Source organism: Ipomoea nil, unplaced genomic scaffold (assembly GCF_001879475.1).
Source record: "Ipomoea nil cultivar Tokyo-kokei standard unplaced genomic scaffold, Asagao_1.1 scaffold0019, whole genome shotgun sequence".
Lineage (NCBI taxonomy): Eukaryota > Viridiplantae > Streptophyta > Magnoliopsida > Solanales > Convolvulaceae > Ipomoea > Ipomoea nil.
This window is the reverse complement of record NW_017616447.1, coordinates 939,375-960,835: the sequence shown is the minus strand read 5'-3', so window position 1 is coordinate 960,835 and position 21,461 is coordinate 939,375. Positions and strand designations below refer to the sequence as shown.

Sequence of the window (21,461 nt, the reverse complement as noted above, 5' to 3'; positions counted from 1 at the left end):
GATGGATGCTCGGCAACGGGTAAGGATCTAGCGGGCATACTTTGTTCAAGTCGGTGAAGTCAATGCACATCCTCCAGGACGGAGGCTTTGGAACGAGTACAATGTTGGCCACCCACTCGGGATAAGTGACCGGGCGGATGTGCCCAATTGCAGCCATTTTCTTCACCTCCTCTCGAACGAACTCTCGGCGATCGGAGGATAAATGCCGGGTCTTCTGAATGACCTGTTTAGCCGCGGGATCTACAGCTAACTTGTGGCAGATTACAGTTCGATTAATCCCGGGCATATCTTCAGGCCCCCATGCAAATATATCAGCGAATTCCCAGAGGGTCGCCAACACTTCCAGTCGTAATTCAGGGGTGAGGGCCCGACCGATCTTTATCTTCCTCTCCGGTCGTTCCTCAGACAAAGGAACCTCCTCTATTTCCTCAGAGGGCTCGGGTTTTTCCTTCCGATCTTTGACGGCTTCCTTGACAATAGTGTTCACTCGGAAAGAACCGGCATCACGCCGATTGACGGCCCGGGAATAACATTTTCTCGCCGATTGCACGTCACCTCGCAAAACTCCGACACCGGCCGGGGTTGGGAACTTCATGCATAAGTGAGGCATTGATATGATTCCGCCGATCCTCATAATGGCCGGTCGGCCCAAGATAACATTGTGAACACAATGAAGGTTGACCACAACAAATTCTAACTCTGTCTGTACTGACTTTGGTGGGGTTCCAAGCTCAACCGGGAGCACGATCTTTCCCTCAGGGCGTATGGTAGCCCCGGTAAATCCTGACAAGGGTACACCGACCGGAATCAGCTCCTATTTGTCCAACTTTAACTTCTCAAACACGTCCAAATAAAGGACGTTCACACTGCTCCCGGTGTCCACCATTACTCTTTGGACATCGGTTCCCATAATATCAATCGTGACAACAAGGGCTTCCATCCCATTGTCTCCGCTTTTCGGCTGGTCTTCAAGAGAGAAGGTTATTGGTTCCATCTTTTGCCTCTTACCGGTTTCCTGGGAGTCAATGATCGCGACCGGGCAACTTTTCCGAGCCTGGGAAGCATCTTCCAAACCCCCAAATATAACATGGATGGTCGGTTTAGATGCTGATCGTCCACTTGACGGGGGATCGGGATCTCTTCGGTCTTGATCCGATCGGTCAGAACGATGATGAGACCGTCTATGATCTTTTCTTTCGCTCGGTTTTTTGTTCTCTTCTCTCTTGCCAACGCACTTATCCAACTTCCCCAACTGGAGTAAGTCTTCTAGCAGCTGTTTTAAATGTGTGCATTCCTCCGTGTCATGCCCGGCACATCGATGATAAGCGCAATGTTTCGACTTATCCTTCCCATCCGGCCCGGGATGAGGTAGACGAATAAGATTAGAGGACTGGGCGTATTGCATGGCCTCCGCCACAGATCGGTTTAAGGCCGTAAACTCTCCCGGCCGAGTTCGGGGTCGAGGATGATCTTCACCCGACCGATGATCCGCCCGACCAGAAGGCTTTCGGTACGACGTGCTAACCTCTTGCGACCTCTTGACGGCATTTGCCTCACCAGCGTTGGCATAATCCGTCACTCTACGGAGGGCTTCTTCATAAGTAGCCGGCGGATGGAGTATAAAATCCTGGTACAGATAACCAGCTCGAAGAGAAATGTGCAGCATGTGAATGGCTGTCAGGTCGTCCATTGGCTCGACCTCCCCGACCGCCGCCTTCCACTTGACTAGGAATTCGGTCAAGCTCTCTCCTTCCAGCTGCTTAGCTTTCTCAAGATACATGTAAGGCTTCCGGATAACTTTGGAAGTGACAAACTTCCGCATGAACTTGGTCGCCAAACTGACGGAATCAGCAATGGATCCCGGTTGCAAGGTCCTGAACCACTCGGCCGCTCGACCAGAAAGCGTCGAGTAGAAGGCTCGGCACATCACGGCGTCAGTCACGCGCATCATCATCATATTGCCATAGTAAGTGTTTACGTGCACCTCCGGGTCTGTCCGACTGTCATATTCTTTGTTTCCAGGGATTCGCAAATCAAGTGGGTAAGGTTGAGCCATGATCTCCGCCGTGAAGGGTGTCCGCAATAATGAAGCGGTATGATTGGGAGGAGGCCTTGAGGCATGCTCATTCTGCCAGCGAGTAAATTCCGTGCGGAGATTGTTTAACATTCCTCAGGTCTCGTCTTGATCGACCGTACGGGCTGGTTCCCGAGCCCGGCGTCGTCGATGTGCTTGAGGCCCGCTGTGTCCTGACGATCCCGATTGACTGGCCGCTCGCATGGGAGAATCAACCGAGCGCCTGTTTGGATCCTGTGGTCCCATTCTTTGCCTCATTGCTGGTCGGAGTCGCTCAAACGCAGTAGCTCGGTTAGTTTCTAACTCGGCCTCTTCAGCCGTCTGAACATGCGTTTCCTGCCGTGGTTCCTCCATGGCCTCAGCCTCCTGCGATCCTAACCTCGAGCGAGCCGAGCGCCTAGTCCGGGAACCGGGCTGATGCTCGGGCTCGGTCGGCATGGTCGGGTGGTTCGGGGGGACGGAAGCTGGAGCCGTGTACGCAGGCATGTAAGGTGGGTAACCGGCCGGTGGATAATACATTGGTGTTCCTGGCCAACACCCATATTGAGGAGGTGGAATGAGATATGGATAATTCGCCGGGAAAGGATATTGTTGCCCGGGCGTTGGATACACTGGTTGAATATAATTGACCGGGTTAGGAGCTGCCGATCGTGGAGGTGATAGGTTAAGGTTCAGGTCAATTGTCTGACCCTGGTGCTGCGTATAATTGTGGTCGGACGAGCTAGCTTCTCCATCCTCCGGTCCCTGATACTCCGTTGCTTGATACATGAACAGAAACATAGTGATGATCGGGAATCAGATACGGGTCTACGACGGCTTTTCGTATCGGGTTCCCCACGGACGACACCAAAATGATAGTACTAATTCCACGTGTTAAGCGGTCCAAGTACTTAAATGAGATCAAGTAATAACAAATAGAGGTATTTTATTGATCAAGAAGGACCTAATACAATCTAAGTGATTATCCCGAGGGCCGACTAACTGCGGTCGGGCAGCTCTGTAGATAATCTATCGATCGTCAAAAAGTCCCTTCTACTGTACACGACATGGGTATTTATAGCCGCTGGCCCGGAGACATACCTCCGGCCGGCCGGCATGTAACCCACGTAGCATCCACGCATTTTCACCCAGCTAGCCCTCTCTGTCAACGTGTAGCATTGTCACGCGTCTCTCCTCGAGATCCTTGACTCCTCGCCAGATAAGGCCCACCGAACGGGTGATAAAGACCGGTCGGGAAGTCTACCGATCGGGTCCGACCGGTTCTCCTTTAAGAATATCCGACCTGTAAAAACCTGCACAAAGAACAAGAGAAGCTGAGTGGTGTCGGTCAGGATATACCCTACCAACTGGTGTTGGAATTGGACTAGGAACTGGTGTTGGAACTGGACTCAGAACTGGAGGTGGAACTGGTGTTGGAACAGGTGTTGGAACTGGAGTTGGAACACCCACGGTCTGTAGCTGTGTAGACAAAGTAGACGACTTGCACAAAATACGGCGTGATTCAGAATTATGAGAATCAGAAGGTAAGCTGTTAGACGACTTTTGCAAATCATTATAAGGAAATACATGAGGCACAAATCTAACATGTCTAGATACATAAATACGATTTGAACTGTAGTCTAGACATTTATAACCTTGATTGGGTGTTTGAATAGCCAAGGAAAATACATGGACGTGACCTCGGTTGTAGTTTCTTGGTGTTATAGGGACGCAACCAGGGAAAGCACAGGCAACCAAAAGGTTGTAACTTATCATAGTTGGGTTTTTGTTTGAACAAAACTTGATAAGGATATTGATTACCTAATACCGGAGTTAGAAGTCGATTGATGAGATAGACGACAGCCTGAAACGCGTGAGACCAGTGCGAAGAAGGCAAAGAAGCAGCGTGAAGGAGTGACATTCCATTCTCGACGACATGCCTGTGTCGCCGTTCACCCATGCCATTGTGCTCAGGTGTATGTGGAGGAGTCAAAAAATGCGAAATGCCATGAGCATTGAGCATCGAAATTAATTTAATAAACTCCCCCCCCCCCCCCCCCCCCCCCCCCATTGTCAGAATAAACTGACACAATTGACAAACCAAAGAATTTCTCCACTAACCTTTTAAATTGAGGAAAAATCAAAGAAACATCAGACTTTCGTTTTATAGGATATAACCAGACATACCTAGAGGAGTGATCTACAAATATAACATAATAAGCAAAGTCATCAATAGATTTTTCCGTCGGACCCCATACATCAGTGTAGAGCAGTTGTAGAGGCCTAGTGCTAACAAGTGTGCTTTGGAAAAAAGGTAATTTATGACTTTTGTATACATTGCATGATTGCCAGGAAAACTTATTTAATGCTGACATAGATATGGGAACGTTGCAGTGTTGCAACACACTATGCAACACCTTATTAGACGGATGGCCTAGACAATGGTGCCACTGGGAAACGCGAGACAGCTGCATGGAATTGGATGTGCATTGACACATGAGAGGTGCATAATATACACCATTAATGTTCGCCCCCCGTAGTAATGACATCCCCGTTCGAAGATCCTTCAACAGAAAGTGGGAATCAAAGAATTCCACCGACACTTGATTAGTTTTGCACAATTGCGATATGGATATTAAATTATTATGCAACTGTGGAACACGTAGGACATTTTGGAGAGTGAGCAGGGAAGAAGGAGTGAGAATAGATGACTGACCAATGTGAGAGATGTTTAAAGAATTATCGTCGCCCAGTCGTATCCCATCAGGCCCATTATACTCGGTGAAAGTGTGCAGAGGAGTCATATCCGGTGTGGCATGGTGAGACGCCCCACTGTCAAACATCCCCGGCGTAGTCGATCCCACAATAGAATTAGTTGCAGGTGACTGAGACTGAGGAAATGTAGGAGCCTGCACGGGAAACATATTATGGGCCTTTAAAAACCGGGCTAACTTACGGCAAACACGAGTCTCATGGCCAGCAAGGTGACAGAATTGACACACAACACCAAGTCGAGTGTTGCTGTTGTGCGACCAATTCGGTCTATTATTGCCATACGTGTTGTTGGTGTTGTTGCGGGACCTCCGATCGGCAGTGGAGTGCTGATTATTTTGAGAAGCCGAAGGACCACGCTGGGAGGCATTAGTAGTAGCCAAAAGAGATTGGCGAGCATCATCGACTTCAGCCAACTGACGTTCATGATCCGTGAGCGCATCGGCTAATTCTCCCAAAGAAATGGGTTTGTCACGATTACGAACGCCAGATACGATGGAGTTGTACTCATCCCCTAGTTGTGTTAAAATATTACACAACCATGTCTTCATCAGAAATAGGGCATTGAGCCAGGGCGAGATCGTCAGCTATTGATCGCATGTCATTCAAAAATGCGGTGACTGACCGATTACCCTTCGGATTTCTGGTAAGCTTGGCCTTGAGGGAAAGGATCCGTCCTTGGGAGGCGCTAGCATAGTTAGCAACGAGCCGTTGCCAGGCATCACAAGCAGTGGATGCGAAAGCTATAAGAGGTTGTATGGTGTTTGAACAGCTCCCAAGTAAAGCACTGGTAATTATCTGATCTTGGCGATACTAAGTCAAATGTGCTGGATTCGGAGTTGTTTGTGCAGTATCATTGAATTTTGCTGGTTCTTTGACAGAACCATCGATGTATCCGAGGAGATTAAAGCCAATCAAGGTGGACTGAACTTAGCGTCTCCAGACAGGAAAGTTGAGGGGGGTGAGTTTGATAGGAAAATTAGACGGAGCATTGAGGTGAACAATGTCAGTGGTGGTGGTAGCCATGGATATAAGAATGGCGAAACAGAAGAGAAAAAAAACTCCTTTTGTGAAGGAATTAACTGCATCTTTATTGATGTAAAACACAACCTATATATAGTACATGGAGGAGTGTAGATAGTAGGAAGTTACAACCAAATATAACTAGTCTACAGGAGTACAAATAGAACAAGTAACAACTAAAGATATTCTAGCCACATATTGGCTTAACAGAGAGGTGGTTGTGGCGGTGACATCCCCACTAGTTTATTAGTTAAGATTGTTTATCCGCTTCTTAGTTTATTTTAATGTTGGTTTTAGAATTGTAATTAAGTTTAAGAAAAGTGGGGTGTTACAAGAATATACAGAATTTTTGTCATTAAAAATAGAAAAACAATCACAACAAATAGAAGAATTAAAAAGGGAAAATATTAAGTTAATAAATAATTCTAATAAAGAATGGATAGAGAAATATAAAAAATACAAACATAGTTATTATGATACCAAAAAAGAATTAAAAGAGACTAAACTAGAATTAAAACAAATGAAACAAGAAATTGATAATTTAAAAATAGAAATAGAAGAGTTACAAAATTCTATGAGAAAATTAAAAGGAAAAAAATAAGATAAGTGACACTAGTAGTATAGACATTTGTAGTGATGATAGTAGAAAAGAAATAGAAAGTAATAAAAAAGATTTAAAATTAGTAGGATATATAGAAGGTTTAGTAAATGTAGAAGAATAAGATTCCGAAATAGTTAAAGAAAATGATCAAATTATAGAAGTATTAAGAAAAAAGAAATCAGTAAATGCAATAATAGAGGAAGAACCAACAAGCGATATAGAAGAAGAATTAATTTGAAAGAAATAATAATATAGAAACATAAGCTGAAACAGAAGACATAATAAATGAAGATACTAATGACTATCATGAAGAAGAAATAGTAGACCCAAACTTAGAAATAATTAGTAGAAGAAAAACAAGACTACCAGACCACAAACCAATAGGACAACAATCTGAATTCAAAGACTTCGTAGGATCTATGAGTCAAGGAGTAAACTTAAATGGATACTTTTTGGATTTAGATAATGTATACGATGAACAATAAATTAATAGAAGAATACACCATTGGAACTTAGGAATGTTTATAGCACTAATGAACTCAAATTATACTTCAAATCTTGACTATGTTTATGATTTAATATCAAAAACTTTAATAGGAAAAGTAAGATTTTGGTTTGAAACTATAACAGTTCAATTTAGAGCATAAGCACCTAATTATGCTACAGATTGGAAATCCATGTTATCAATATTTGACATAGTATTAAAAAGAGAATTTTTAGGAGAAAGATGGTTTGTATCACAAGAAAAAGTAATAGCAAAAAGAAAAACAGAAATAATAATGAATTTAAATAATATGAAATGTTGTAAAATCAGTAAATTACCAGAATATACTATAAGTTTTAGTAAATTCTTTTATGAAGCAAGATTTTCTCAAGATGAAGGAATAACATATCAACAACTTTACTACGATCATCTACCAGCACCATATAATACTGAAATAACTAAGGAATATAGTCAATATGAACCAAAAGAAAATACTTTAGGAGAAAGAATTAGAGTATTAAGATCATATTTAATGAAAAAATGTGAAGAATATAGAATACAACAAAAGATTAAAAAAGATAAGAAAAAATGATTAAGAGAAATATGTGGATTTACAGAGAAAAGACTAATATTTAGATGTGATAGAGACTATAAAGATAGAAGAAGGAAAAGAAAATATTCTAAAAAATATAAGAAATATAGGAAAGACAGAAACAATGAATCTTATTACAAGTCATATTATAAACCATAATATAAGCGCTATAAAAGGAAAAAATTTAGAAAGTATAGAAATACCCCTGAAAATAGAAGAAGATTTAGCAAAAGAAGAAAGAATATGAGACCATTAGAAGGAGAAAATAAAAAATCTTACGAATGTAGATGTTGGAATTGTAATGAAAAAGGACACTATGCAAATAAATTCCCTAAACTAAAACAAAAAGGAGTAAAATATCGTAATACTACTAAATGTATCATGAATTTAGAACAAATACAAGAAGAAAATGATCAATGGTATGAGTATGAAATATTTTATATTAGTGAAACAGAACCAGAAGAAGAAAATATTAATGAACTTAGTAATAATGAAAGTAGTGAAGAAGAAAGTTCAGAATAATGGAAAAAGGATGGTTAGTATTAATGCAGATAAAATTCATTAAAAAAAAATATTGAAAGAAACTTCATAGGACAAATGATAACTTTAAAAAGAGTAGAAAATTTGTTAGAAGAAATATTAGGAGAAGATTTAAAAGATAAAAGTATGAAAATTTATTATTATCATTTATTATATAAGGATGAAATATGGTAGCAGTTTATATAGAAACTTATGTAGAATATAAACCTAATAAGATGGTAATACAAAAAATATTTATAGATAGCGGAGCAGATATATGTTTAGCTAACAAAGATGTAATAGTACCATACCGATGGAAAAAATCAAATAGACATAGAATAAAAGTCTTAGGATTAATGAACATAATAAAGAGTTAGAAGTAATAGCTGAAGATGTAAAAATTATATTAGATTTAATATTTAAAATACCAATAGTATACCAAGAAAATAATATGAAACATCCTTTATTATTTTAGGAAATAATTTTTTAGACTTTTTCAAAACACAAGTAACAAATATTGAGACATTAAGCCTATTAACACCATGTAACAAATGGGTAATATTAAAAATAATTTTACCAATAAATTTCCTAAAAATATATAGCATTAAAATAGACAGAAATAACAACTTAGAACAATTAAAACAAAAATATTTGGAATTATTAAAAATAAATTTTGGAGAAAATCCTATCACTTTATGGGATAAAGAAAAGATATATGCTGATATAAAATTAATAAATCCAAATGATATTATAAGAAGTAAACCTATAAGATATAGTCAAACTGATCAAAAAGAATTTGAAATACAAATAAAAGAATTATTACAATTAGGGATAATAAAAGAAAGTATTAGTCCACATAGTAGCCCTACTTTCCTAGTAAGAAAACATAGTGAGCAAAAAAGAGGAAAAGCTAGAATGGTAATTGATTATAGGGAGCTAAACAAGAAAATAATATTTGATGGATATTTTTTACCATATAAAAGAAATTTAATAAACAGAAAGCTAGTAAGAACTGGTTTAGTAAATTTGACTGTAAAAGTGGACTTTGGCAAATAAAACTCACTAAAGAAGTACAACCTTTAACAGCCTTACAGCCTTTAGTGCCCCTCAAAGACAATATGAATGGAAAGTATTACCTTTTGGATTAAAAAGAATGCACCACAAATATGTCAAAGGAGAATGGATCAAGTCTTTAGAAATTTAAATGAATTTTGTATAGTATATGTAGATGATATTTTAATATATAGCAACACTCTAAAAGATCATGTAGAACATTTGAATGAATTTATTAAAACTGTTAGAAAACATAGAATCTTATTATCTGAAAAGAAATCTGAGATATTTAAAAATAAAATTGAATATTTAGGATATATAATTTCAGAAGAAGGATTACAACTACAAGAACACATAGTAACAAAAATAAAAGATTTAAAGAAAAATTAGACAATAAAAAAGAAGTACAACAATTTTTAAGAATAGTAAATTATGCATCAGATTATATTAAAGATTTACCAACACTTAGAAAATCCTTACAAAGTTTAATTAAAAAATCTAATATATTCGACTGGAAAGAAGAACACACTAATACTATTAAAACAATAAAACAAAAAGTAGAATCTTTACCAAAATTAAGGTTACCAGAAAAAGATGATCAATTAGAATTGTATACAGATGCTAGTGACATATGATGGGGAGCAGTATTAGTATCTTATACTAAAGAAGATATAGATAAGGAAAAATCTTTAATATGTGGATATAGATCAGGAACATGGAAGCCTAATGAACAAAATTATCATATAAATGAGAAAGAAGTATTAGCAGTAAAATTAGGAATAAAAAGATTTCATTATCATTTATTACCAGTAAAATTTGTAGTAAGAACAGATAATGCTCAAGTAAGAGCCTTTATTATGAATAAAATAGATCCTTTTCCAGAATTAAACAGAAGCAGATATTGGCAATCTTTCTTTTGTTATTATGATTTTACTATTAAACCCATATCTGGAACTAAAAATGTTTTAGCTGATTTTTTGAGCAGGTACAAAAATGTCAAGTAGTAAAAGTTTCAATGAAAAAATGAATAAAGCTATAGCAGAAATTACTGAAAAACATGAACAAATCTTAAAATCTTTAGCAGAATGTGGAGAGCTTTTGGCGGAAGCCAATGTCCCGGGATCCCGGGAACTATTAAAATATTAAGAGAGTATAAAGAAGAACCTATTATTAACTCACCTGTAAAAACTGTATTAAAACCTTTAAAACTTTTTCATCAAAATTAATTAACCAACCAGAATCATCCACCACTACAAAAACCCCTTTTACCATAGCAAACAAAATTAAGTACCCCTCACAAGTAATAGATGTCTATGATGTAATAAACAAATTTTATGAATATAAATCTAATGATACTATATTAAGAGTAGGAAAATTAAAAAAATATCCTAGGTTTTTACGCACTAAAGAAGCAAACCCTACAGCAGTATATAAACTATTTACTTATGGAATTATAGATAAAATAATAGTAAATGAAAAAATGTACAATATTAGCAAATTACCAACTATAATAGGAGACTCACTTTTGAAAATGATGGAAACATATGGAAGTGGAACATTTGGAATACAATTTTTTGATGCATCTACAGACTTATTAGGAAACCCCATAGTAATATGTCAATTATTTAAAATAAGAAGAAATACTACAATAGAAGGAGATAATACTAGTCTAAATATGAAAATCTCTTGCACCTTAGAAAAATTTCAAGAATGGATGAGTCAAAAAAGGGCATGGGGAATATTAACTCTAAAATCAAGAATTGAAGATATGTTAAGACATAAAAGAACTAGTGTAATAGGACATATTAAAGGAGGAGAAGTGGAAGAAATAATAACCTTATATATTATAATAATTTTGAAGTAATAACCAATGATCCAACTGATTTATTAGAAATGCATAATAAATTAATAAACTTAAAACATCAGCATGATCCAGCTACTATCGAGTTCAATACAACTGTGATCGAGCAGAGGAAAAAACAAAATACTCCCAAGGCAAGTCCGAGCTCTGGAGATCCCTTTTGAAGGAGCTGAGGATGTATTATCTTACCTGATGTAATATTGAGTGTATTATCAAGTATTATTATTAACTGGCCCAATGTAGCCTAAAAACTACAGTAAGCCAACGGTTCTCAGCCCAGCGGGCGTATTAACAAATTATTATCAAAATATTATCATGGTTCTGTGGCCCAAGTGGCGTATTCAAAGTATTATGGTTTTCTGACCCAAGCGGCGTATTATCACAAGTTTTCTGGTCCAATGGACGTATCAACAAAATAATATCAGAAGTATTAAATCTGTATTATCCAAGTTACTACTGATGGAAACTCAAAATTAGCAAGTATTAAAGGAAGGAATCCCAAGAGAAGAAATATGATCAACCAAAAACAAGTTGCAAAATATTATCAAATAAAGATCAAGAAGAAATGCCTTATCATCAAAGGAGGAAGAAGACAAAAATGCTAGAAGACAAAATGTAAGGAGAAAGAGATAAAGACCCTTTAGTAGTTATCTTATTATTGTACTAGTGTGTAGCTAGTTTGAAAGCTTTTCATGTAGTAGTTATCTTATTATTGTACTAGTGTGTACCTAGTTTGAAAACTTTTGATGTAGTAGTTATCTTATTGTACCTAGCTTAAAGACTTTTCTTGTAGTAGCTATCTCTTAGGAGTTGTAAAAATCTTGTAATTTTCCTACGAGGTTTTCTATATAAGGAGCCTCTTTGTTTAATAAAAGTATCAGATAAGTCATCAGTTGAGTTCTTTTCTTCAAAAAATCCTTGTTTCTTTTTTCATGGCCTTCTAAACTTTCCTTCTTCTATAACCAACTATCAAGAGTATAAACATATTACCCAAAGAAGAGAAAAGCTCTAGAATAATTATTAAACATCTGTTAGCCACACTCCATATATTGTGTAGAAATATTAGGAAGATCTGTTGAGGACTCCCAGCTTCTAGCCTATCTCCCGTGGTGTTGAGTGAACAGTAAAGGGAACGGAAGGGCAGGAAGGGTTGAGTATTCGGTGACCTGATAAGTCTGCACAAGGTATTAGTTAAGCTAACTTTGTTTGATAATTCTTTAGGAGTAATATCTGAAGGGGTATGTTGTTTAGAAATTGATGGGAGGTTATAGAATTTTTAATTCAATGAAAAATGATCTCTACGTTGAAGATTACTTCTGCCTGCAACATCTTGAAAGTATTAAATAAAAATAATCACTTATCCACCTTTTTTAAGGTATAAAAGATCTTGGAAAATATTAAAATGGAATATAACAAAGAAGCTTCAACTAGTAATAATTCTGAAAGCTTTAAACAGTGGGATAAATTTATTAATAATAAGAATAAGCTAAAACAAGAACAAAGAGATTGGTATCAATTAGGGAACTATCATATAGCCAAATATATACCATGTGAAAATCTATCATTATGATAAATGCAAACAAACAATAAACAATATAAATAGAATAGATAAAAAAGATATTAGAATATTTGATGATTCAAGAAGTTACTTTATCATTATTCGGAATTTATATTTTTTTTTTATCAACTTGAAAAACGAGCAGTAGAAAAAAGAAGAGAAATATTCACAAGTCTTATAGAAAAATTCAAAAATTTAGAAAAATTTAAACATTTAGAATACCCATATTAAAATTAAGAGTAGTAAGGATGAATTCAGAGCTGGAAAAATTATTAAAGTACTTGATAAAGGAATAAAAGTAAACAAAGAAGTTTTAGTAGAAATAAAAAGGACTTATGAGAGGATGTAAGAACTCAATCGTGAAAATGCTCCGCAAAGTTCGCAATCCTTGATCGCACTTTCCGATCACCTTCTCCGATCGTGGCCATCTCTCGATCGTGGTGTGAGAGATTATTCTCCCTAGGGCTCTAGGGTATCGTATATATCTCCATCCCCTGATGGCGTTTATATGGATCATTTATATTTTCTGTGTCTATCTTGTTATTCCGAATCAAGACGGCAATTTCCTGCATCTTGTGCCGAGCCGATCTGCAACGATCATCATGGATGCCCGTTCCCTGGAGCAACAATGTTCGGAGCTCTCTCTGGTTAAAGAGGAGACGGGGGGATTGGAGGCGCCGGAGCTACAATCCGTACCTGATGCGGCGATCCACCACAACCTCGTAGGGCGGTTTCTCACCGACCGCCCGATCAAGATCGATCATATGCAACAAGTGCTGGCGTCTGTCTGGCGTCCGGTCATGGGCATGTATGCGGTAACTCTTGCCGATGACCTGTTCCTGTTTCAATTTCCCCACCCGAAAGATTTGCAACGTGTGATCGCCGACGGGCCTTGGGCATTCGACAACCAATTGTTGGTATGTGACCAGGTCCCGCCGGGAGTCAGACCGGAGGATGTAGCGTTGGATTCTATTCCATTTTGGGTCCAGGTCCATGGCCTGCCGGGGATGTATGCATCCCCCAATTTCGTAACTAAGATCGGCGACTACGTCGGGAAGTTTATCGCGGCGGACCCCCTCAACTTTGGAGGGGCTTGGAGAAGCTACTACAGGATTAGAGTTCGGATGGACATATCGGCACCACTGAAGCGTCGCATGAAATTGGTGCGCCGAGATGGGACATCCCAGTGGATCACATTCCGGTATGAGCGCTTAGGCACATTCTGTTATTGCTGTGGGATTCTTGGACACTCAGACAAATTCTGCAAGGTGGTCTATGAGCAGGGTATATTGTCGGAGGCATTCCCCTTCGGGGCATGGCTACGGGCAAGTCCAAGGAGGCAGGTGAAGCCGGTAGGGGCGCGGTGGCTGCTGTCCATTTCATCACAACCTACGGTGGCAGAGAACAGCCCCACTGCCGGACTTCTCCCAGCAGACATGGTGGCGACGACAGAAAGCGATGGGCTGCAGGATGAGCTTAAAAGGCGCCGGGAGGAAATGATACGAACTGATGCTATGCCGGCATAGGACGTGCAAATGACGGAATCGTCAAAAAACCTGGAAAAGGCGGGTCTGGTGGACCAGGCTCGCCCAGCACAATGAGTCTGATCAGTTGGAACTGCCGGGGTTTGGGTGGCACCCGGACATTTCGAGAAATCTTGGGCATTGTGTCCAAGCAGCGACCCATGTTCGTCTTCCTGATGGAGACGAAAGCGAGTAGTACTTTGGTGGAACAAGTGCGTGTGAAGCTGGGATTTGAAGGAGCATTTTGTGTGGATCGTGTTGGAATGGGAGGGGGACTCGCATTATTCTGGCGGGACTCAGATGTTGCTAATATTCTGAGCTATTCTATCAACTACATTGACGTGGAGGTCACTATTCCGGGGAAGCCGAATTGGAGGCTCACATGCTTCTACGGATAACCGGACAGAACTCGCCGTCAAATTACATGGGATCTTCTGCGCCAATTGAAGGAGCGATCTCCTCTACCTTAGATGGTAGTGGGCGATTTTAACGACATCACCTGCCTATCAGAAAAGAGGGGGATTCACTCACACCCGGCATCACTATTAGAAGGTTTCAATGATGTGCTCGAAGACTGCCAATTGAATGATATGGGCATGACAGGGGGCCGGTTCACTTGGGGAAAGGGCCGAGGGACTGATGCGTGGGTGGAAGAGAGGTTGGACCGAGCTGTAGCAACGACGAACTGGCTGGAGGTATATGATGACGCCAAGGTCAGCAACATTTATATGCGCGAATCAGACCACTGTGCGATCCTGGTTGATGTCGAGGCGCGGCCCGTGCGTGCAGCGTTGCGGGTCTTCCGTTTCGAATCTGCATGGCTTTTAGAAGAGGGGTGTGCTAGGGTGGTTGATGAAGCCTGGCGAATGTCCATGGGACAAAATTTTCAGGATCGGCTCGCGATCTGTGGTTAACGTTTATGGCAATGGGGTGGGGAGCACTATCGGCGGTTTGGCAACAGAATAAGACAACTTCGTCAGACTTTGGCCCGATTGAAGGAGGACCGTACTAGTGCGGCGGTGGAAGAGTTTATAGCAACTGAGGGGGAACTGGATACACTCTGCCGTGCCGAAGAAATATTCTGGAAACAGAGGTCAAAGCAGCTCTGGTTGAGGCACGGGGACGCCAACACAAAATATTTCCATAAAGCCGCAACGGAACGACGTAGGCGTAACACGCTTGCCCGAATCAAAGATCAAACAGGTGGATGGCTAATCGGAACCGCAATGCACGCGGAAATTCTCAGGCACTATGATTCTATCTTCTGTTCCGGGTCTAATAGCCCGGACCTCTTTGCCCGTGTCCGTCAACGAGTCACAGAGGAAATGAATGCCTCTTTATTGCAGCCGTTTACGATAACGGATGTAAAGGCCGCTCTTTTTTACATGGCCCCTGAGAAAGCTCCGGGACCAGATGGACTGTGCCCGGCATTTTTTCAACATTTTTGGCCGGTGATAGGCCATGACCTTTCAGTGTTTATTATAAATTGTGTGGAGACCAAATGCCTTCCGCTGGGGCTAAATGAGTCAAACATTGTTCTCATCCCGAAAAAAAAAGGTCCCTGAGAAAGTTGCTGATTTGAGACCGATAGCACTTTGTAACGTTGTCTACAAAGTGCTGGCTAAAATGTTAGCCAATCGTTTGAAGGGGTGGCTGGAACGGGTAGTGTCACAATCGCAGAGTGCGTTTGTGCCCGAGAGATTTTTAACTGACAATGTTATAGTGGCCAGCGAGATTGGGCATTTCTTACGAAGGAAAACTGGCGGCCTTATGGGTTGGGTAGCGCTAAAGCTAGACATGACTAAAGCGTACGACAGGATGGAGTGGTCTTTTTTGGAAGGTATGATGGGGGCTTTGGGTTTTGACAGGGGGTGGACAGATCTTATAATGTTGTGTGTTACTACGGTGAAGTATGCCATTCTTGTTAATAGGGAGGTTGTGGGCCAGGTGTGTCCTACCCGGGTAATACGCCAAGGAGACCCTCTATCGCCTTACCTATTCATAATTTGTGCTGAAGGACTATCAATCATATTGCAACAGGCAGAGGACCGGGGTGATATTCATGGGGTGAGGGTAGCCCGGGGGGCCCCGGCTATCACTCACCTGTTTTTTGCTGACGATAGTTTACTATTTTTCAGGGCCACCCAACATGAAGCAATAAAAGTCAAGGAATGTTTAGACTTATACAGTCAGCCTTCGGGACAACTTATTAATTATGAAAAATCCAGTGCGGTTTACAGCCTTAACACGACATCACATATGCGAACGTTGGTTTCTGAATGTATGGGAGTTCGTGCCGCTAATGATCTCGGGCGCTATTTGGGCCTCCCTTCTTTTTTTTGACGTAACAAAATAGCCACTTTCAAGTATATTGAGGAGAGCGTACGATCCCGCATTGGCCTATGGATGCACAAATTTCTATCCCGTGCAGGTAAAGAAGTCTTACTCAAGAGTATAGCGCAGGCTCTTCCGATTTTTACCATGTCGTCATTCTTACTCCCATTACGTGTTTGTGACACGCTAGAAAAATTGTTCAATCGCTTTTGGTGGGGAGGTGGTGGTACGGGGAGTCGAGGTATACACTAGCTGAGATGGACTCGGATGTGCAAACCAAAAGCGGAGGGTGGAATGGGTTTCAAGAAGTTGCACGAGTTTAATCTAGCTTTATTAGCTAAGCAAGGTTGGCGTTTATTAATTTATCCGGATTCGCTGATTAGCCGCCTACTTAAAGCCAAGTATTATCCCACCACTGATTTTATGGGAGCACAATTAGGCAGAAATCCGAGTTACATATGGCGGAGTATCATGGCTGGTCAACACGTGCTACGACTGGGCATTGCGAGGCGAATCGGGGATGGTTTAGACACGAAGATTTGGGGTTGGAATTGGTTGGCCGGGACTACTAATGAACCGTTACATACCCCATGCGCTGAACACCTACAGGAGGCTAGAGTCAGGGGCTTGTTCGACGCCCATGGCCGTTGGGATGAAGACATTATACGTGACATTTTTCTGGACGTGGACGTAAGGAGAATTCTCGCAACACCGATTAACACCCAACTGCATGACTTCTGGCGCTGGATGGGGGACATTCGAGGAAGGTACACGGTGAGACATGGTTACAATCTGCTTGTGCATGAGGACTTCCGAACCGGGGAACCGAATGGCTTTCGTGCATGGAAGAAACTATGGGGGTTACCAATCCCGCCTTAAGTCAAAAATTTCCTATGGCGTTGTGCGAAGGGAATTCTGCCAGTCCGGGAGAATCTACGTACGAAGAATGTATGGATAGGTGGTGGATGCCCGCTATGTGGTCATGTAACAAAGACTACGGAGCACCTTCTATGTGAGTGTGTAATCGCATGCCGGGCCTGGGAGTCCAATGCCGTGTTACAAGGGCGAGGGTTCCTGGATTTCATGGAAGCCGTGATTGGCAGCTCAAATATAGCTGAGGCTGTGAAGCTCGCGGCAGTCTTTTGGACTGCCTGGTGTGTACGCAATGAGGTCGTTTGGCATGACAAAGTTCTTTCCGTAGAGGAGGCCTACAACCGTATAAAGCATTTCCAGGACACTTGGATGGCAGCCTACGCTCCGGTACATCAACCTTCTCGCCGCACTGATCAACCTGGGATGTGGACACCGCCGCCGCAAGATGTTATGAAATGTAACATTGACGCAGCTACATTTGCGACCGGAGCCAGCTTTAGAGCGGTTGTGCGTGACCACGACGGCGCATTTGTTGCTGTGAAGAGTGGATGGTTTGATGGGGTTGACGACCCTTTCTTGGCTGAGGTCCTTGCTGCTAAGGAGGCACTTTCATGGATGAAGACACAAGGCCTAGCAAACTGTTTATTAGAATCGGATTGTTTAAATTTTTGCAACGCTTTTAATTCTCACAATGTTGATTTTTCTTACGTAGGTATTATTGTGAAGCAATGTTTGTCGATTGCTACTGATATGGGCTCTGTGAAAGTGGTTCATACTAAGAGAACAATGAATCATGTGGCTCATGAGCTTGCTCGGGCAACCGTTTCGGAGTCTGTCTCTGGGGAGTGGAATATGATCCCACCGACTTGTATTGTTGATTTTCTAAGTCATTAATGAATGCCGTTTGTTTGTTTCAAAAAAAAAAAAAAAAGACTTATGAAATTCTTAGAGAAATCCACAATAATTTTCAAGAAAAATATCATAAAATAAAACATGATATTACGGACATAGGAATTATAAAAATAGAGACAGAGCTTAAAGAAGTAACCGAACAAATAAATCAAATAGCTCACGAAATAAAAAATACTGAAATAGGAATTGCTAAATTAGAAACCTTAAGGTATAGAATTTTAACACATTTATTTACTTAATTTACTATCCCCAACGAACCTAGCCCACCCCCACACATACTTAGGTGAGAACGTGAGAACACATCATGTGCATCTATCTAATATTTTTTAATGGTCTAGATTAGATTAAGTGTGTGCAAACATACTAAATCGCGTTTGCACACATTTAATACGCGTTCGCACACACTTAATCTAATCTAGACATTAAAAATATTAGATGGATGCACATGATGTGTTCTCACGTTCTCACCTAAGCACATGTTCTTACTGGAACTCTAACATAGGTGTGGTGATATGGTCAATTACAGGCCATTAGATTAGATAGATTTAACGAATCACATTAATCAAGATTCTTCCAGTATTTTTGCGCACGTTCTCCTACCCAGCGAACTGCAAAGGTAAACTCGTCACAGGCCACCGGAATAGGAAAAATCACATTGTTGTGTGTTTTATTTGCGTAATTGGTGCATTATTAGCCTTACTCTGGTGTATTTGTAGATTCTCATTGGTGCCAAGTTCAAGTGCGGCAACGCCTTCCCGTGTGGTCAGTGCGGCCGCACCAATTGTTATAAAAATATACATCATCCATGTTATGAAATGCAGAGTAAAAAACATACACAAATTAGGTATGCATCACCAAAAACGCGTCATTAGATATGAATAAATACACCATACAGTGTTCCGAATACACTATTGGTGTGTTTCACTGTGGTGTGTTTTATTACACTATTAGTGCATGTTGTCAACACTGTTGGTATATTTCTGGAACTCGGCCGCTATAAATGGCCACTGTAATTACTATAACACACTCACTTACCAAAACGCGCTAAAATCCTCAAATCCTCATAATTATTCACTGCCATTAGATTAAACTGATTCAACGACACAGATACGACCACACCGTCACACCTAATGACATGATCATATATATATATATATATATATATATATATATATATATATATATATATATATATATATATATATATATATATATATATGTATGTATATATACATATATGTATATATATGTGTATATATATATATATATATATATATATATGTGTGTGTGTGTGTGTGTGTGTGTGTGTGTGTGTGTGTGTGTGTGTGTGTGTGTGTGTGTGTGTATATATATATATATATATATATATATATATATATATATATATATATATATATATATATATATATAACCGTTCGGTTAATCGACGGTTTCGAACTGAATTAACCGTTATTCAAAATTTTAAAAAATCTTTAATCATTAAAAAATGGTTAACCAAACTTTGTCAGTTTGGTCGGTTAACCGAAAATTTACCGAAGTTTGCACACTCCTACTTACAATGATCAAAATTATCAACCAAAATTTAGTACATTTACAGCTTGACTTTGTTTCAACACAACTACGTGATCTTAACTTCAAATTCAAGCTCTCAATTTCTTGTTCGTATCGGTCTATCTTTCTTATCTGTCCAGGGATTATCACATTTGACCTTACACACATTGAGGGGGTCAAACCAATGAACAAATCCACAACCACTGACAACTCATCGTACCCAAACAAAATATGAACACAGCTGCCAAATCCACATCCACCAACTGTGTTAAATTATCTAATTTGTTTAAGAAATATAAATACTCACATTTTCATATGCGCACAGCCAAAACCTACGATCTGGATTGTCATTTGTCCACAAAGTGCTTATCTTCAGTCGTTGCCCACAATGACACCTTAGTCATGATGAAGCTTCTCCAATTTGGAACACCATTTCATTCTTATGTGTTGATGAATCATAGCTTTCTTCGGGTTATCTTGATTGTAATGTACCTTAACTTAGGTTTAAACGAGATAATTAAAGTTTCAATTTTATCCTTCAACATTAACGGTAAAACTGATTAAGAATCATTTTGGTTAATGTTTGCATAATTAAAGATTAAATTAAACAAAATTAGAAGTTGATAACCAAAATAGTGAAATCTTAGTAATCGAAGGACCAAATCAAATATTAGCTCGTATGACTATTGCTTAATTTTGCATCCTTTGTAAAAACATGTGCATTCCCAACCATTAGTAGAGAAAAAAAGTATATAGTCATTATTGTAAAACTGTATTTGAGTATTGAATCACCAAAGATCAAAGCAAAAAAACTAAAAATACACAACGTTAATAAATTTTATTTTCAAAACTGAATACAACGTTACAAAACAATGGTTAGTGTTGAGAAAGAAGATGTAGAAGAAGTTTTTATTACTTGCTTGTCTCAATGAGGAGACAATAGATAAATATATACAGACTAAGAGACACAATCCTAATAGACACAACCCTACACAACTTCAACAGCTATATTTCTACAAACACAACTTTTGTGTTTCAACACTCCCCCTCAAGCTGGAGCATGTATATCATATGCACCAAGCTTGTTACAAATGTATTCAATCCTATGACTTCTTAAAGCTTTAGTAAATATATCAGCTAATTGATTATTTGAGCCTATAAAAGATGTAGTAATATCTCCAGAAGTAACTTTGTCTCGAACAAAATGGCAATCAATTTCAATGTGTTTCGTCCTTTCATGAAAAACTGGATTTGATGCAATATGCAAAGCTGCTTGGTTATCACAAATGAGCTTCATGGACTCCTTTGTACAAATCTGCAGTTCGGTAAAGAGGTTTTTCAACCACACAAGTTCACATGTTCCAACGGCCATAGATCGATATTCGGCTTCTGCACTTGATCGAGCAACAACATTTTGCTTTTTACTTTTCCAAGAGATTAAGTTGCCACCAAGAAAGATACAATATCCAGATGTTGATTTTCTATCCCATGCACCTGCCCAATCTGCATCTGTGTACCCAATAATTTCAAGGTTTCCATGGTCTTTGTGTAACAAACCAGTGCCTGGAGATTTTTTAATATATCGTAAAATCCGAATGGCAGCTTCCCAATGACTTTCTCGTGGAGATGCCAAGAACTGACTAACAACACTTACCGCAAAAGAGATATCAGGTCGAGTTACAGTTAAATAAAGTAATCTTCCAACCAATCGTCTATATTTTCCCGGATCTTGGATAAGCTCCCCCTGGTCTG

General features: G+C 39.6%; 3 protein-coding genes across 3 annotated transcripts; 2 read left to right on the top strand and 1 right to left on the bottom strand.

Moving 5' to 3' along the window:
* Positions 1–814: 814 nt before the first annotated feature.
* LOC109171656 lies at positions 815–2,167 on the bottom strand. The gene has a single exon (XM_019320749.1). It carries the CDS (start codon positions 2,165–2,167, stop codon positions 815–817), a length of 1,353 nt encoding a protein of 450 aa, XP_019176294.1.
* A 10,846-nt stretch (positions 2,168–13,013) lies between these two features.
* Positions 13,014–14,042, top strand: LOC109171586. Its single transcript, XM_019320660.1, has one exon. The coding sequence runs from the start codon at positions 13,014–13,016 to the stop codon at positions 14,040–14,042; it is 1,029 nt and encodes a 342-aa protein (XP_019176205.1).
* A 3,414-nt stretch (positions 14,043–17,456) lies between these two features.
* LOC109171509 lies at positions 17,457–18,140 on the top strand. Its single transcript, XM_019320570.1, has one exon. The coding sequence runs from the start codon at positions 17,457–17,459 to the stop codon at positions 18,138–18,140; it is 684 nt and encodes a 227-aa protein (XP_019176115.1).
* The last annotated feature ends 3,321 nt before the right edge of the window (positions 18,141–21,461 follow it).

What these genes read in the sequence shown, in the direction of transcription:
- LOC109171656 (XM_019320749.1), bottom strand. Translation starts at nt 2,167, where the DNA reads ATGTTAAACAATCTCCGCACGGAATTTACTCGCTGGCAGAATGAGCAT.
- LOC109171586 (XM_019320660.1), top strand. Translation starts at nt 13,014, where the DNA reads ATGGCGTTTATATGGATCATTTATATTTTCTGTGTCTATCTTGTTATT.
- LOC109171509 (XM_019320570.1), top strand. Translation starts at nt 17,457, where the DNA reads ATGGAAGCCGTGATTGGCAGCTCAAATATAGCTGAGGCTGTGAAGCTC.